This window comes from Drosophila simulans, chromosome 3L (assembly GCF_016746395.2).
Source record: "Drosophila simulans strain w501 chromosome 3L, Prin_Dsim_3.1, whole genome shotgun sequence".
Taxonomy (NCBI): domain Eukaryota; kingdom Metazoa; phylum Arthropoda; class Insecta; order Diptera; family Drosophilidae; genus Drosophila; species Drosophila simulans.
Genome location: NC_052522.2, coordinates 18,465,987 through 18,484,946, shown reverse-complemented (window position 1 = coordinate 18,484,946; position 18,960 = coordinate 18,465,987). Strand labels below are relative to the sequence as shown.

At 37.5% G+C, this 18,960-nt stretch overlaps 1 protein-coding gene across 1 annotated transcript in view; it reads left to right on the top strand.

The window, feature by feature from the left end:
* Nucleotides 1–400: 400 nt before the first annotated feature.
* LOC6738600 (nuclear hormone receptor FTZ-F1) overlaps nucleotides 401–18,960 on the top strand; it is a 41,292-nt gene continuing 22,732 nt past the window's right edge. Inside the window, exons 1-2 of the mRNA XM_016169284.3 lie at nucleotides 401–1,681; nucleotides 2,952–4,258. Of these exons, the coding sequence (XP_016032444.1) occupies nucleotides 3,073–4,258 (1,186 nt within the window). The 5' untranslated portion in view covers nucleotides 401–1,681; nucleotides 2,952–3,072. The remainder of the gene's footprint in view (nucleotides 1,682–2,951; nucleotides 4,259–18,960) is intronic.

The following is an 18,960-nucleotide window of genomic DNA, read 5'->3' as shown; positions in this document are numbered from 1 at the left end:
ATACAGCATTACAAAAACTTTTGTTGTTGTAATAATGTGTATTTAAATTCGTGTTCTATTTTTAAATTCGTAACTTATTAAACTAGATAAACTAAATATTCTCAATATAATTTTTATGGCTTATTAACATTTTGAACACGAATTTATGAAATATTTCATTGAGAAACCGCCAAAGTTTTAAATTTACGACCTATCGATTACTTTGCGATAGGTTCCGGCAGATGTCGCTCGAAAAAGCTCGCCACACGAGCGGTGCGCTAAGCGCGGGTGTGCGTGCATGTGAGTGCTTTCAGCTGAAAGCTTTCCGGTTTTCATATGATTGCCGTCCTTGTTCTTCAAACGATTTTTTAAAGGCCAAGAATGCTGCCTCTCTGTCCTTGGCCCCGCTCTTCGTTCCGGAGATCCAACACTATCCCGACCGCGCATGTGTGTGTGCGTGTGTGCGCGAGGGCTTTCGGTCTTCTTCTACCTACGCCAACAAACTTTTACTGTGTGTTGTGTTCCCGTTCGAGTTCGACCTAATTTCGCTCGAGACCTAATTTTTGCGTGCGGAATAGTTTTTCCCGAAAAAGTGAAGCCAGCGAATAAACAATAGCTGAAAGCGAGCGATAGCCAAGAAAGTGAGAGTGAAAGTAAACAAAAGCGGAAAGAAGAACAACTCTGGCGTTAATTATGTGTGTGTACATACGTATATATTTAATATTTCCGATGCGTCCATAACGGGAGTGTGTTCTGGTTTCTACCCGTCGCCCGCGCCCCAGTCATCGCCATTCTGTTCGCCAAACCCTAATTTCGGTGTGCAATTTTGTATAAAAATGACCACAAAGTGGGAAGATAGCGTTGTGTCATAGAATTGGAGCAGAGGCAAAAACAAGGCAAAATTAGCAAAAGCCAAGCGGAAAAACAACAACACAGAATGCCCAGTGGAACCCCAGTACATATGTGTATATATGTGCGGTGCGAGCGTGTCAGTGTGTGCGTAGCAGGAATTGCAATTTATAGTTGTTGTTTCTGAGAGCTTTCGCTTGTTGCGCGCGTGCGACGATTGTGCAAGAAGTTCTTGGTGTGCGTTCGAAATCGGGAAGAGGAAATCGCCGAGAATAGAGGAAGAGTAAATAGCAATAAATGCAAAATAAATAAAAGAAATAAGTAAAAAAAATAAAAATAAATTGCCAAATGCGTTTGGCGTCGCGTGTGTGTGCGTGTTCTGAAATATGCTGAAAGAGCTTTCGGAGAGCGAGAGCCAGAGAGAACGAGACGTAGAGCGATGCGATCGGGAGAAATAGCAACAACAACAACAGCAACAGCGACTACGATCGGCGAAATGAATCACACACAAGCTTTGTTTTGCGAATTATAAATTCGCGTTCCGTTCTCCACACATGCGAATTCCCACACTGAGAGCGGGACAGAGACAGCGAGAGAGAGGGAGAGCAGCTACGGCTACAAAAACAGAAACAACAAGAAGACCAAGACATAATAATAGAACTTTTGCTTTCGCTTCCAACTGGTTTTTGTATACATAAAAAGCGAGAGGGGAAGTGACGGAGACAGAGAGAGACGGACAGCTTCCAGCGCTTCTTTTTCTTCCGCGATCTTCGTCTTGGAATTCATGGAACCGGGCGCATGCGCAACACACAGTACTACAAAAGGAAAACCAACGACGTCAGCTGCATGAAAGGTAAATTCTCAATTCTCCCCGCTGCCTGACTTCCTCTCGCTCCCCTTCTACCCCCTAAAAACCCCCTTTTGCCTTTTGTCTAGTTGGGTGAGCTTTATTTCACTGTATTTACCATCTTTAATGGGGAAGTAGAAGCACGGAAAGAAATATAGTTTTGCCACGATCTTGATTTAGAAGCCATTCTTATAAGATACTTTTTAAATAAAATTACCTTTTTGGCAGTTTAAATGAATTTTATAAGGATCATTATTGCTCTTTTTTTTACAAAAATTAATGCGGCTCGTACAAATTTGGACAATAAACTGAAAAATAAGAAATATGAAAAATGCTAAAGTTTTTTATACGTTTTTTCTTTTTACATTTTGTATTCCAATAAGATATTTTCCTTTTAAAATATTAAATATGAAGTTAATGTCATTTGCTCAATTTTTTTTCGGTGGATTACACGAGGGTTGGTGTGATTCAACCACGAAAAGTAAAGAGCTTGAAGTCGAGTGAAGTTAATTAAAGTATCGTTAAAAAGGGTAACACAGGGCTTAAAAAATGGGGGAATCTTTCTAGTTGTCTGTTTCGCGAACTGGAAAATTACTGTAAATGGCGGAATAAACAATTTAGCGTGTTAATTTTTAAATGGATTTTAGTTACTCGAAAAAAAAATTTTCGTTTAAGGAGGTTTAATGCATTAACTTTAATGCAAACTCTTTTTTATTAATTTTTATTATTCTGTCAAACACTTGTATTTAAAAAAAAACAATTTTTTACTTTCTAAATTAACGATTCGACGTCTATTTTGAAATGTTATTTTTAGAGATGGTTTTATTGGTGAAATTGCATTGATACTGATAAAAAAGTTTCGGCACTCCTAAGATCTACAGAGGCTACATATTTTAGGCTCTAAACAATTAAGTTAAATGTCTTAAACAATAATTAAAAAGTAGAATAATAACAATAATGAAAATATACCATAACAAATTGGGTGAATATTGAAATGGTACAGAAAAAGCTTTGAAAGCTTTCTCTCCCCACAAAGAGTTGACCTTGGCCTGCTTCAGATTCCATTAGGCCTTTCCTTGGCCCACATTCTCTGCGACCTGACCTTCAACCTGACCTTGCATTAACCTAGGTCTTTAAAATCCTTGTCCTACTTCCTGAAAATTAATATTTATTACTAGAACGGATTGATTTTTTTTAAAGATAAATCTTAGACGGCTTTAAAAACGCTCAGAATAATTTTTTAAATACTAATAATCTGCTTTATTACCATTTTCAGGTCTTTAAAGCAATTATAAACTTACAACTACTATCGTTACCTGCCATTAAGATTCAACAAAACAAATCCCACACATCACAACGAAACGTACAAAAAAAAGTTAAATTATATTATTCATAAAATGGATACCTTCAATGTACCTATGCTGGCGGAAAGCAGCAACAACAACTATGCAACAGAAGCTACCAGCAATCATCACCACCTGCAACATCAGCATCAGCAGCAACATCCACATCAGCAGCAGCAGCAGCAGCAAATCCTAATGCCCCATCATCACAAGGATCAAATGCTGGCAGCGGGCAGTTCGCCCATGCTGCCATTCTATTCACACTTGCAGTTGCAACAGAAGGATGCAACTGCAGCAATAGGACCTGCAGCAGCTGCAGCGGCAGCAGTTGAGGCGGCAACAACATCGGCCAATGCCGACAACTTCAGTTCATTGCAAACGATCGATGGCAGTCAACTGGATGGAGGCATCTCCTTGAGCGGCTTGTGCGATCGTTTCTTTGTGGCCAGTCCAAATCCCCACAGCAATAGCAATATGACTCTAATGGGCACTGCGACAGCAGCAACAACTACCACTACCAACAACAATAATAATAACAACAATAATAACACTAACAATAACAATAACAACAACGTGGAGGCTAAGACAGTGAGGCCATCGAACGGCAATTCGGTGATCATCGAATCTGTGACGATGCCATCGTTTGCCAATATTCTATTTCCCACCCATCGCAGCGCCAACGAGTGCATTGATCCCGCCCTGTTGCAAAAGAATCCCCAAAACAATGGCACCAACAGTAGCATAATTGTGCCGCCCGTCGAGTATCATCAATTGAAACCACTTGAAGTCAATTCGTCGACTTCCGTTTCCACCAGCAACTTCCTGTCCTCCACAACGGCCCAATTGTTGGACTTTGAGGTGCAGGTGGGCAAGGATGATAGCCACATTAGCACCACTACGACCACAGGGCAAGGTTCTGGAACGGGATCGGCATCGGCATCGGGATCGGGATCGAGTGCAAGCACAATGGGCACTGCAACGCCCACAACGACAACATCCATGAGCAACACTGCCAATCCGACGAGGAGCTCATTGCACAGTATTGAGGAGCTGGCCGCCAGTTCCTGTGCCCCGAGAGCAGCGTCTCCCAACAGCAACCACACTAGCAGTGCCAGCACCACTCCGCAGCAGCAGCAGCAGCATCACATGCAAAGCGGCAACCACAGTGGCTCCAATCTCAGCAGCGACGATGAGTCCATGTCCGAGGATGAGTTTGGCCTGGAAATCGACGATAACGGAGGTAAGTCCTCTTTTTTGTGTCAAATGATTTATTTATCTCCCCAAAACCATCTTAACTCGAAAGGCAAATTGTTTGGCAAATATTCTGTTGTTGCTGCAAAAGTGAAAATGAAGCTCCAAGTGCAAAATAATACATAACGACTAAAAAGAAAAATACAAACTAATGACATACATAATTAACCAAAAACCGCGTATATTATCAAAAAAATTATCAATAAATCAAAAGCAAGCAATAATAAAAGTTATGAACAAATTGATAAGTTCATAAATAAATCAATATTTAATATGCAATCTACAAAATGATGAAACTTAATAAAAATTATGTAATTATAATGATAAAACGAAACAACAGTGTTACAAAGGCATTTAATTACCAAATATTTTTGGTTGCTCAGCAAATGGGCGTATAAACGACGCAACTTTAGAGCACTTGCTACCAATCGGGCCAATTAAAATGCGATTATATTCACACGCATTGCAACTGACATTTATTACATTTTACACATTCAATTTAAATTGAATCAGACCTTGATGTTTTCACTAACCTGTCATTACTGGCGGTTGCTTTTCCACTGGCTGCTCGGCCAGACGGTCGTCTTAAATCTTAGTGTGCCAAGTGCAATGCTAAGTTTAAATATGCACGGAGCACTCTCGGCGGTACAACCCACCCCCCTGCCCCTCCTTGAAGTCCCTCCTCCGCTCAGTTGGCCTCGCACTTAGCTCCATGTTTGTTGTGCGGCCTGGCGTCGGATGCAGCCATAAAAATCCATTTGAAATGTCTATAAAAATGCAACTAACCTACTTTTGGGTGATGATTTTGGTAAAGCCGAAATCGAAATGCTCTTCATTAAAACTAATGCGAATTAAATGGGAATTGAAGTTTAATCATACCATTTACAATGCAATATATTAATCTTTTTTTTTTATAATAAGCATTGTAGTTATCTCTTAATTCAGCAGAAAAGTTTCAGTAGTTAGATATGAGCTATTTGATTTTGGTATAAATAAATAAAGTTCCATATTAAATATACCAGATCTGTATCTCTATCTATTGAAGAGTATCTGTAAAATGCAAATGAGGAAAAATTCGCTCGATGCGTGAATAGCAATTAAATGGGCAAACTGAGACAGACCCCCCTGCCAAATGCCGATGATGAATGATCAAACATTACAGACATACAAATATGTATGTAAGATTTTTTATTTTTTGTTTTTTTTTTACTCGGCACTTGGTGGCATGATATGGCTTTTCAATTTTAAATTAACTTTATTGACATTCGGCAATGTCAGCTTGCAACTTGTGCACCCCTTTCCTTTCCAGCGTCACTCAATTCGCCCGCTTGGCCGTGGCGACCTTGGGGCGGGAAACCCCCCAAGTGCAGCTTAAATTCTCCAGCTGCTTGCGTCTCATCCTTAGAAAGAGAGGCAAAATGGAGCAAGGTCGCCGGCGGGGCATTAGAATTTGGGTCAAGCGCAAACGAATCGCTTTTGCGCTCGCTTGCGTTTTCTAATATTGGAGATTGGGCCCAAGGATGCGAGACAATAACAAAAAGCGAAATTGCATAGAAATTTGAAGGTCACTGTGTGCATCAGCCGCAGCGCAGCCGGCGTCGCAGTCGGCGCAGGCAGTCGCGTGCGCTCGCAACCTCTCTTTCGCTCTCCATTGCACACTCTCTACAGTGAGAGAAATTTTTGTGAATTCTACGAATTATATTTACATAGTAAAGAGGCAAATTAGAATGGTTTTTAAACAGTAGCATTTTATTTTGTTCTAAAATAATATGGTTTTAATGTTCAAAAACATGCAGTTCATAATATTAATAAAGAAAACAATCTGGGATTATTTTTATAACTCAAACTATAATTTTAACGCTAATTTATAGCAACCAGAAATCATTTAAGTACTTGAAAGTTCTCTTATAAAATGAATACCAAATATATCTTAGGCTAGCGATAGATGATGAATTAGTCGCACAATAAGATTGTACTCTATCTTTTTGAATTTGTTGAATAATTTTTCAAATTTACATTAATTGCCAAAATGGCCAATTTCTTTAGACTTTTCTTACTAAATTATTTAACAGTGAAAATCGTAAACTTGGTATGTATTTTTTCTGTGTGCATCTGTTGTTGCGGCTGCGTTTGTCGGTGGCGCGGTTCTGCCTCAGTTGGTTTTATTTGCCGACGACGCCGCCGCCGCCGCCGCCCGCAACGCCGGCTGACATTGACACAGATTGCGCCGTGCCGCACACCGCACCCCAACCCCCAACCAACACCCCACCCGCACCGGCGTCGCTGGCGTGCGTCTATGCTCACCTCAAAGGATTTAAATGGGTCAAAGTCAGCTAGCAGCTTGTTGCATTTTGAAAAATGCGCAAAAAGACGCAAAAGCGGCGACAAATTGGGGCACGACATTGACTGCTGCATATAGCATATGTACATATGTTGTATGTGCACTGCTACTAGCGTTGCATGCGGATTTCAAGGTCCTTTGGATGGATGCGAAGGTTGTCGCCGTTCTAGCGGGCATGAGTCCCAAGGACACGCCCACCTCCCACCGGGAGTATCCTTGGGCGCTCAAGGTCGTTCTATATGCAAATAGTGTCTGCCACGTCTGATTTAAGCTGCGGCTTTGTTGTGGCATGACTTTGAAGATGGATTTGGTGGAAATGGGAGAATGTTTGGCATTGGGAAGAGTTTAAAGATTTAAAATACACACTGACCTGGTTTCACTGTTGTGATTTAAAATGCTCTTTAAGATCGTAAAAGGGCTGCAATAATGAAAAAAACGAATAAGCTAATTGAAATTGGAAAATTTTAACTTAATTATAGCGAACTTAATTTAAACTAATAATTTAGCAATTCAAACTTGACATGTTACAAAAGTTTTTTATATATAATTAAGAATTTAAAATGTATTATTAAATTTATTGGTAACTATTGATTTGTTGTAACTTAATAAGAAAAGATCATGGCAAGCCATTCTTTGAGGTTTTTCTACATTTTTCTTTTTGTTTATATTTGTATTCAGTGATTAAGTCGAACACCAATCAATTATCGAGTTTTAAACTGTTCTGGGTAATTCCCTTAAAATATACACGGCCTAATGGCCAATTGTCTGGTCTTTGAAATGGTATTACGTGCAATTAGTGAGCAATTAAGTGAGGCAAATCGAAAAATCCCTCACATTCTATCCTCCAACACTGGTCATTCACACTTGCGTTGAATTCTAATTCTTTCTCACGATTCGCCATTGGCAAACCAAACCGCAAATTGGTAATTGAACCCAAACTAAACTGAACTGAACCAAACTAAACACTCCGAACAATAAGGCTTAGTCAAGCGATCAGAAAACAGAAATCTTGCAAATGCATTCAAGGATGGAACATTGAAAAATATCAAGTTTAGCTTCGTTTGTGCCCTTAAGAGAACAGAAATAAAACAAAGCCCAAGCATTCGATTGTAACAATTGAGCAATAATAATGATAATGCAAGCAATTAGAACGGGCAGTCAATGGGGGAGTTTCCGAGCGGGGTGGGCACTTTGTTTTGTTTGCAAATTGGTTAACTAAGTGCATAGTAATTGGGTTATTAGTTAGCATTTCGCAGGAGTGATTTTCTTTGAATGGAACCTCTGTTTGTTTTGTTGAACTGGTAATTAGGGTTCTAGTTTTCATAGTCTTTAGGATCGTTGAACCCTTCAGGGTTTTCAATTTATAAAAGGGAGCTGTACATATACGTTTCAAGTTTACTTTGATAAGTTACAAATGTATCTAAACTTTAACCGAGCAAAATAAATGAGTTGAGTAAGATTAGTATTTTAATACCAAACTGATGAAATTTGGTATTTTTTGGTAACAATTATGTTATGTATTATGCTTTTGGCAAAATAATAGTGGCATAATCCAATTCAAACCTAAAAAACAATATGATTTGAATAGATTTTCGTAACTGCATAATTTCCTGGCGGGCCTAAATTCTTTTTTTTTATACATAAATGCATGCCGCTAATCTTGAATAATCGCTCATAAAATTATCTTCCATTGTTGGTGCAACATTTTCCTTCTTTTTTTTTTGATGATGCAAGTGTGGCAAGTGTGTTGCGTTTTTCCTCTTGTTATTTAATGCTGTTATTGTTATTGCTGTTGTTACTGCGCCGCTTTGACCATTTTATTGTTGTTAACCTTAGCTCGGAAAAAAAGGCAAATGTCATTGAGAGTGAGTCTCGCACTCTCGCAATGTCTGGGGCGTCTGGCTCCTATAGCCCGGCATACAGTCATGCTGCTGCCACTCCCCCTGCACTGCAATACCGCCCACCGCCCACCACGCCCCGTGGAAAAGTGTGCTAATGGGTCGCCAGTTGACCCTGTGCCACATTCGATGTTTGCGATTCTGCCGACGCCTGCAGCGCTGCTTTGCACTAATTTTGCAATGCCAAATGGGTGGGGAATGGGTGGGATTTGTGCAGCGAGAGATGCAGTCGGTAAGAGAGAGAGAAGGAGAGAGAGAGAGAGCGGGAGAGCAGAGAAAACGAACAGAGAATGCGCATTGATTTTTCCTTACTGCGCTGCACAAGCTGATTCTCATCTTCTCTTGCCGTCCCCCTCGCTCATCCGGCCGTGCATCTCGCTCGCACTTGCACCCTGACCTAGTTGCATTCTATTTTCTTTGCATTTATTTATTTAATTGTTATTTTTCTTCGGGGTTGCACATTTGTAATTTAATTTATGACATTTTAGTTTTTTTTACTCTTCATGTGCTTTTATGGTTTTCATGTTGCAAAATATGTAGCGTAGCTTTAGAGGAAAATTACAATATTTATAGGTTTAAAATGTTGGTAAATGCTTTTAATTAATATAAATTTTCTCCTACGTATTACATTTGCATTAATGTTTTCCAGCTACATATCGAATCCCAGAATAAAAGCTAATCTAATCTAATAAAAGCTAATTTAATCTATAATTGACTATTGCTACTGCTCAAAAAATATAATAATTTTTGGAATGGTAATGCATTTTTCTGAATAATTGGCATTAATAAGTGCATTCTTCATCAATACAATTGAAAAATAAATGGTTTGTCGTTCTACTTTTATGTAACCCTATTTATTTAATATTTTTAAGATGAGTGGCATTTTTTATCCAATACTTTTTTATGAGAGTTTTATGTCAGTTTATTTGTTTTATTGTCATCAAAGGGTAATTTAGTGCCATATTTATGGGCACTGTAACCATTTCAATACTCAACTATCGCTCGTCTCTTCTTGAAATTGCGCTGTTACACTTACCACGAGCATTGATATCGGGCAAAAGTGGGCATTGCATTGCAGAGATACAGATACTGGCACAACTCGGCTCTTATCTTTGCTTATCGCGGCGTATACGTAATGTCGTCGTTTTGTGTTACGTATACGTCATGTGTCAGCGCGAATGATAGGTTATCAATTAATAATTATGTGGCGAAAAGGTAGAGAGTACACTTAACCTGAATTTAATTCGTAGCATTGATAGATTCGAAATGGGATTGTTTGTAGAACTATCGTAGCGTTTAATTGATCAAACAAATTGATCATGATTTAAAAAGGTGAACGAAACGGTTTGTTCATTATGGGAAAAACCAAATTAAAATGGGGTAAATTGATTTTTGAATGAAATAAAATGTATAGAGCTTTAAAGCCAGTTTATTGGTTTGTAACGAAAAAAAGCAACATATAGAAATAAAATAAAATATTTGTAATACAACCAAATAGTTTCTGGTGTTAAAATATGATATTCTTCTTTAAGAAAAGCAATTTATATATTTTCCATATGGGGAATTGCAACAAAGCAAAAATGCTTTCAAGCAAAATGATCAAAATCAATATACAGTAGGCAGTTACTACTCATTGTTTAGAGTGAGTTCTTGTCTCTTTTCCGTCTTTCTTCTCTTGCATCCTTCTCCATTTCCTCTCACCGACCCCACACGTAGCGCATTCAGAAATCGTCTGAGCTGAACGGTTTTTTTTTTAATCTTCCAGTCACAACTACACGCGCAATAGTTTATTCTTGAAAAAAAAATGTTAAAATTTGCTCTGCAGGCGGCAGTCTCGCAACACACAATCGCACTCCTCCGCACACACACAAGCACACACTCGCACATGGGCGTAGATAAAGAACCCGCATACTAGGGCAAATGGTGGAGCTTTTGCCGGTCGACCGGAGCTTTTGCAGTTTGCACATGTGTGTGTGCATTCTGGCTGTACGTATGTGTGTTTGTGTGCATAGTTGAGTGGCTGGCGCCAACTGCAAAAAAAAAAGCGAGCAAACAAACGGGAACCTAAACGATCCTCTAAAACAAGAGGCAGATGAAAAGATACAGATTTCGAATCAGAAACAGATACACAAAATATAAAAAAATACCCACGCGCCATAAAAAATGTGGCAAAGCTTTTCGCCAGCAGCATGCAGGGCAATGCAAACTAAACAAAAAGCAAAATAGAACTCATGTGAGCTTTCCGCCATAAAGCTCACACGAGGAAAAGAGGAAAAATACGAAATTCGAAAAGAAGAAAGAAAATAAAATAAAATAAAGTAAACAGCAGAAGCGGCAAAAGAAACACAAGCAGAGAGAATCAGCAACTGCGAAACGAGAACAACCGCTTGCAGTTTAGGTAAATGGCACACCAAACGCACTTTTTACAGATAAGCTCTCGCCACAATTTGCTCTTATCACTGCCACCTTATCGCTGTTGTCACATTTCCATTCCATTTTTATTTTATTTAACTCAAAATACATTTTGCTCGCCGATTGCACTTTCTGTTTACACTTCCTTTCTTCTTGTTTTCGCTTACATATACTTTTATTTGCATATTTATTTACGTACTTTTCGCTCGCGTTGCTTTGCAAAAATGTTGCGGCAGGTCTTGGCTGAGTTTTGCTTACTTCGGCCCTTTTTTTTATTGTTTTTACCGAAAGATGCAATGAAGTTATTTATGCAGCAATTATGATTATTTATGCTTCTCCTGTAGTTGTAAAAATGCTTTTAAATGATGAAATTACTTTGGGAAGACATATTACTGAAGAGTTTGTCATCGGCCTGGAAACCCTACACATTTGCTCCAGTGTTGTTATTTTCCTTTAAAATATAATAGTGGATCAATAAAAGGACTGGGCACACTTCCAAATTTAAAATAACAACCAAATCAAAGTAATAATTTAATGCTTGTCAAATCTCTAAAACCATTTCATTATAACTTTACTTAAAAATAAAAGTTATTAAATCAAGTTTATACGAATAAGTATGCAAAATATGTTATAAAATTCCATTCGTTTGTGCAATTCAATGCCTTTTATGACCTTAGATTGACCTATCTCGTTTCTAAAATTATGTGAATTTCAAAGTGTATAATTTATTAATGAGCTTATTTTCACAACCTCTTCCCCAATGAATACTTATCACCAACAAACATGTTTCAAAAACGGGTGAACACGTGAGAAGAAAACTACAATCAGGCAGCAAGGCCATAAACATGAAACATGTTTAGTCGCACTACCCGAATAAATGTCATAATCAAACCCCGGGACCTTTAAACCAATATAAAAATAAAATTGTTACAGCAAATAATGAAATAATTTACACCTCTGCCATATGTCGCTATGATGTAACCATATTTCTTATGCTAGTTGTTGTTGCTGTTCGTGTTGTCACTCTTCTCATATTTAAATAAACAAGAAATATTTTTTGGTAATGGGAGGGAGTGTGTAGTGTAGTGACGAAGTGTGTGCAGAAGGGAGGGAGGGGGTGCGTTTCGGCTTTATTTATTTTTATAATTTGCTTACAATTCGTGTTCGGCTTATCGGCTCATACGAAGAAAAACACGAAGAGGGAACGAGGCAAAGACGGAGCTTTCGGTTCGAATGGCGGCCATAGTTGATGTTGATATAGCTTTTGATAGCCACTTTTTGACCCACTTTGACTATTTGCATGGCCTACTGCACTTGGCCAAGTTTTTGTCTCGCTCCTGCGCACACACGACCGAAAATGTGACCGTTGGCCAGAGCGAGATGGCGAGCGTATTTAGATTTGGACAAAAAATGGTGATACGAGCGATTATAGTGACGCTCAAATGAATAGTGGCATTTAATTAAACAGGAATAAACGAACAAAATCTAAATTTAATACCAAATCTTAAATAATGTAAAATATTTAATTAAATTAAAACATTTTGAAGATAGTAACTAGTTTTGAAGTTTTCATTTGGTATTTTCTTGTAGTATTTAATGTCCATTAAAATGAAATCCAAAATTACTTTTACGCATTTTGCATATCGTACGCCTCTGTAAGTTTGTCGCAATAATTAGTTGGGAAATTTAGATCATGGCAGCCACATAACATTGTAAAAATAATTGCAGCTAGGCAAACAGAAAACTGTGAAAAACACAACATAAAACAGACATTGAAACAGTTTTTCGAGCTCCTGCCCCCCTCTTACACCCCTCTTCTATATTTTGTATATTATTATTTGAGTACTATTTCTCTGTATCTTGTGTTGCTGCTTTTCACGTGAACTTACATAATCTTTCGGCCTATCTGTGCGCGTGTATATGAGTTTTTATTGTCTTCACATCGCACACACTAACAACTTAAAAATTGCGTAGTTTTTTTTTTTATTTTGCTTCTGGTGCGTTTGATTTCGAAATCGATTTATACACATTTTGTACAAATATTTTTCCTCGTGATTTTGCCACTTTTAAGTTGACTGTTGCGAAATGGGATTAAATAAATGGGTGGAAATTGTGGGAAATAGTTGATGTCATACACAAAAATGTTTCTCATAAAATCTATATAACTTTTTATTATCTAATTATTATTATTAAATAAATAAATTATTTGAAAGGTCTAACAAGCGATTAAGGCATATTAAAGCACCATCAAGGTCCAAAATGCATAAGTTGGTAAAAATTCTTGCGTTATTTGCAAGCCAATCCGTCAGTTGCAAAATCCTTCGCTTGGCAAACAAATTAATTAGTTTTGACACCGTTTAACTTTAACCCAAGCTGTTGACACCATCGCATTGTCATTCGTCATTCCGCTCCATTGTCAACTTGCATATTGTTTGTCCTTCACTTGAATTAACATTGCAATGCACAAGCCACGAAAATAATAAAGAAACATTTCAACGGCTGTTGGTTTTATGACTTGCTTATTAAGTAAAGGTTTTATATGAAACGATCGCAAGAGAAGAAAAGAAAATCCAACAAATAAAAAATGTATCTACAGCCAGCTACATTTGTAAATTTCGGCTTAAGAAGTGACTCACAAAGTGTTTTTAAATTTAGTTGGTGTTGCATCAATGCTCGATCTCAAAGGACACATTTCGGTGCAGTTGTGCCTTCTTATTTGGTTTTGGGTGGCAAATCCCAACCCCCCGCCCACCCCCCTTTGAAACTGGGTCAATGCAATTTGGGTCACCTAGATTTGATTACCAAACCAACCAAGAGTCGTCGCCGTCATCGGTTCAAGCCGAGTGCGCTCTCTCTCTCTCTACCTCTCCACCCCTCTCGCTCACTCGCCTCTATCTTTCTCTCTCTATCTGAACCATATATATGTACATACATATGTACATATATGTATGTATGGAAGGAAGTATGTACAATCTAGTACATGGCTACAGCTGCGTGTGACTGATGGCTGGTGAAATGGGTTCTCAGTGGGTGGTGCATATAGGTACATATGTTTCTATATCCCTAGGAGGAAATCGCAGAGAAAGTACTACCAGGGATTTAACTAAACGAGATATAGGACTACTATTGAATAAGCACAGAACGGGATAAAATGCTAATCAAATAGTTGCAGAATATACATAAGTATGGGAAACACCAGAATTCAACTTATAAGGATATTTTTTTAGAGGATTTTGTGAGTAAGGATTATAACTCCTACTGAACTAGGGTTTATTTACCGTTAAGTACTAGGATCTCTATGAAATTCCTAAAAAATACGAACATTTGAAAACCTTTTAGATATGTATGGCTAATATAATATTATCACTAAATAATATTAATATAATCAGAACAAATGGCTTAACCGAACCTATCAAAAACTTATAGCTGATTGATGAAACCCTTGAAAAACCCCTCGAAAATGGGTCACACACCCAGTACATTTCGTATTCAGATCCATGCCAAATTCAACCATATGGCGTTGGAAACAATGGGACTTTCCCTGACAAAAAAAAGAAAAAACGAAACCGAAGTAAAAACTTAACGTAAATTGATGAAATTGATTGGAAAAACGTAGTCGGTCGACAGCAACAACGAATTTTAACCAAAATGTATTTCAAAACACAAAGCAAACCAAAAACCCGAAAAAAACGAAAGTGCGTGCGATGAATGAGCAAAATTGCGCAAACGATCGTGAATGCTTCACACTGTTCATTGTTTCGTTGGTTTTTTTGGGTATACTCTTCAAGTGGGCATTTAACTTTAGGTAACACAGTAATTAGATTAAATATTTTGTACAACTGATTAAATATTTTAAAATGTGTCCGAGCTTAGTACATACATATCTTTGCTCACAAAAACTAATCATACTGAAAAAGTTTTTATTGTAAAATAATATATAAGATATTACGAACATTTAAAGTGTAATATGATATAATATCGATTATTAATGCTCATACGCTGGAAATCAACTTCCTAACTTAAAAAACCAATCATAGGATTAAAATCTGATAAAAGATATCTACCTTTAATTTAAAAAAGACTAGGGTAATTAATGTCTCGACCTTTTAAGCATTTATTTTTGTAGTTTTTGTCTGTGCTCGCCCTTTACGCATTGGAAAAAGCTGCCAAAAATATCAACAGAAGCCTGAGAAAGAGACGGGAACAATAGGAGTGTGAGAGAGAGGGAGTGAGTGGGGAGTCTGAAAGCAAAATACAATGTGCGTAAGCTTTTTTTTTTTTGGTTTCGTTTTTGTGGCGTTTTCAGCGTTTTTTGTTGGGTTAGGTTCAATACTGAATAGTTTTCGTCTTTTTTTCGGGTGGATACAGTGGGTTGAATAGGGTGGTTGTGGGAGGGGGGGGATTGGTGGAAGCTTCGGTGCGTGTGAGGCGGGAAATGTTATTGCGTATGCTTTTTTTATGAAGCGTTTTTTGTTTTTGTGGGGAATCTCTCGTTTGTGGTTTTGGTTTTTCGGTTTTTTATTTTTGCGTTTATAAAAAAGCTCTCTTCGCTCTTTCCTCACGCACACATCCGTGTCTCCGTCCATTTTCATTTTCATTATTTCTGCTTTACTTTTTGTTTCTGTGTCGATTGCGTTGTTGAATATTTCCACTTTGTTTATATAATATTAATCAAAATGAAAAAAAAAAAATGAAGCACTAAGAAAAAATATACATTCGTGCGACTGCGAGTGTGTGAGTTTATACGTAAAAAGCTTCAACGTTTTCAGAAAAAGTAGGTTAGTGGGTCACCATATCTAACAACGAGGCAGCGCTGCTGCGACGTCAGCAGCGACGTCGACTTTTTTGACAGCCGCCAGACGAAGCGAATTTTATTTCATATATTTCCAAGTTTCTTCAGACGATTTTCCTCGTCTTTTTGAATTTTTTTTATTTTTTTTTCTGCTGCTGCTTTATTTTGCTTGGCCAAAAACGTGTCTCTGCTCCTTTTCCAAACACCATTAGAAATAGTTTTGGCATTTTAATCACCGCAGTTTTGCCGCTGGTGTTTTGGCATTTTGGGAATTTTAAGTAAATATTTATTTGTTTTCTATTTGGATTGGCGAGATGAAACGAATTTTACTGTTCTGGAATCCGAAAATATTATGGGAAATGGCTGTTCACATTTACAATTTTATGTAAAAGCCGCCGTCTATTTTAATGGTGTGGTTAAACATTCATAAAAACTATAAACATAGATTTTTCCAGAGCAGATGTAATGTACTTCCTACCTAAAAAAAAATAGTTTTTTATACAGGCAATTTGAAAAAATGTATAATTTTTAAGTCACATTTTCACTTGTATTTTACATTCAGCAAAATCATATAATTATATCGATTAAGTAATTTTTAATGAAATACACGAAATGCGCCGCACAAATGTTTGTAATTTTGAAAGTAAAGTAGCTGCTCATAAACTATAATGAATCGTTGATAAATGTGCACTTTTATAGTATGCAAATTGGCATTTTTGCGATTCATAAATCTGTTTTCGGCTTGCTCAGCATTGGAATCTCAACGATTTTGGTGTGCCAAAAACCCAAAAACCGCAGAGAAACAGCAACAAAGTTTATGAAAACCGCAGCAATAAAGAAAAAGCGAATCAGAGACGCACACACACACCGCTCTATTCAAATGTGAATTAAAATCGCAAAAATTGTTGGCTTGTTTAATTATTGTTGCCCAAGGCTCAAGGTGGCTGCAGTCCAAATTCAACAACAATAATCAGGGAAAAAACACAACTCATGTCTGCCTAATTGGGCAGATTTTCCTTTTTGCCGCTGTCAAACAATTAACATAAAACGTACATATAAATAATGTACATGCCATTTATAAGCATTTTTAATAAATAAAAAGCCATCTTGAGTAAGCAGTGTCAAAAATGGCATAAATAAAATAAAGACAAATGTTTGATACAAAGATAAAAGACGACGCCTCTACATAGACCATCATGTTTAGTTTTTTTGTAACAAGTTTTTTATTTATTCGCTTTTCTTATTATACCCTCTACTCTTAGAGTTAAAGGGTATATAAGTTTCGTTGAAAGAAAGAAAGTATTGAAAGTATAAGAAAGTATTGAATGGCCCCGTATGAAAAATAGAAAAAATTCGCATTTCACTAACTTAAAAATGGGTATCTGATAGTCGAGGAAGTCGACTTCTCTGCTTATTGATTGATTTTTGAGATATAATAAGCGGGTTGGTTGGAATGCCCATAAATAACTATGTACATATGTATGTATATATGCCATATATTTGCATATTTAAATATTTTGACAAGTAAATATATAAAATCTTAGGCCTATATTAGTTTTATGAACTTTGTATATTTTGATATAAATATAAAATAAATAAAAATATATAAAAATATACAAGTTCCAAGGATTCAGTTATACATTTTGTTGTAAAAATGATGCGTTTCACTCAATATTCGCAAGCTGTTAGTTTTTAAAACCATATTTTATTTTTTTAAGTTTAGAACTACTCAACTTAATTAGTGCACGAGACTAGCGAGTTTCTGCCGCAAAAATGCATGTCTAAAATGGTATTTTTTTTTTTCATTTAGTCGACTTTCTTTTGGGTGACCCAAATTGCGAACTACCAACGAGTCCTGTTCCACAGCAGCCACGCCCCCTCTCCTTTTACGTCTCACCTCCCGGTGGGCGCTCCCCGCAAGCGAACCTACCTACCGCTCCTTTCACTTGCAGGCGAATGCAACTTATTTGTTTCTACGCATCGGGCGGAGGCTTGAAGGACCAAAAGCTAGCCCACCCCAACCCACTGAAAGAGCGTCCACACGCTAGCACACCCTCGCTTTGGGGCCACAGACCCCCGCCAGCAGCAACACACCCCCCTCACCACCCCGCGTAAAAAACGCGCATTGCATTTTAAGCAGAAAAAACACCCGACGCCAAGCAGCCCCCTCGCCGAAAACCCCCCTTTTTTGCCGCCTGCAATTGTTTTTGTGGCCTCGTGACCCAGTTTCGAGCTTCGTCAACTGCAACGCCGGCAGAGTGGCTGTGGGGCAGGGGGGCAGGGGCGTCGGCAGAGGGGGCGAACGTTTTAAATGAATTGCAGTCGCGCTGTGTGTGTTTCTTTTTCTGTTATTGTATATTTTTCTTTTTGCACAAAAAGACGACGACGAAGAAGAAGAACCCAATCGGTACCATAAAATCGAGCAAATCAACAACAGACGACATATAAATGCAATATTTACAACGATTTTTCCGTTCAGCTTATTGCAATTGAAATTCCAGGCGGGGATTAGTCAGCTATTAGCACGTGGTCATCCGGCCAACTGAGACATGAATAAAATAAGGGGCATTCCATGGAACAGCGAAACGGAAAGCGGAGAGGAGTCATCCTAAAAAGGGAAAGTAAAATGGTGTTGGGAAAGTGAAAAGGATTCGTAAAACCATTTAATAATGTGTTAAAGTAGGCTGAAAATAATATTTTTTATCATATATAACATATTTTAAGTATATACATATATATAAGAGTTAATTAAGTTCTTTAGGAAAAATCGCGTATACGACCAGTGGTCGCTTTTTACTTTGATTTCAGTTTTTGACCTATTGAAAATGAAACTTTTTTGAAACATTGGATCATTTTATTAATTTAACAATATAATAAATAATAATTATAATAATACGCTAATTATATTTTGAATATTTTATTCAAAAAATTGTGTTTAGTCATAATAAAACGAATGATCTCAGAATGATAATGATTCAAAATCACATATTAATAATAAATTCCAGTTTAACCCAATTCGAAAAGCCCAAAAAATTCTTTCCATATTAACCCAACAAAGTGATTGATTAGTATAAATAAATAACTGAGCAAAGCATGGCAATCAAAAGCCCCATTGAGCCACACCTGTTCCAGCGGCACCTTTCGATTGGTGATGATATTCCACATGACAGACAAGATAGACCGGCGGGCAGCGGACTGCGAAGTCGGCGTCGCCGTCGCCGATCTACAGAAAAAAAAAAAAAAAAAAA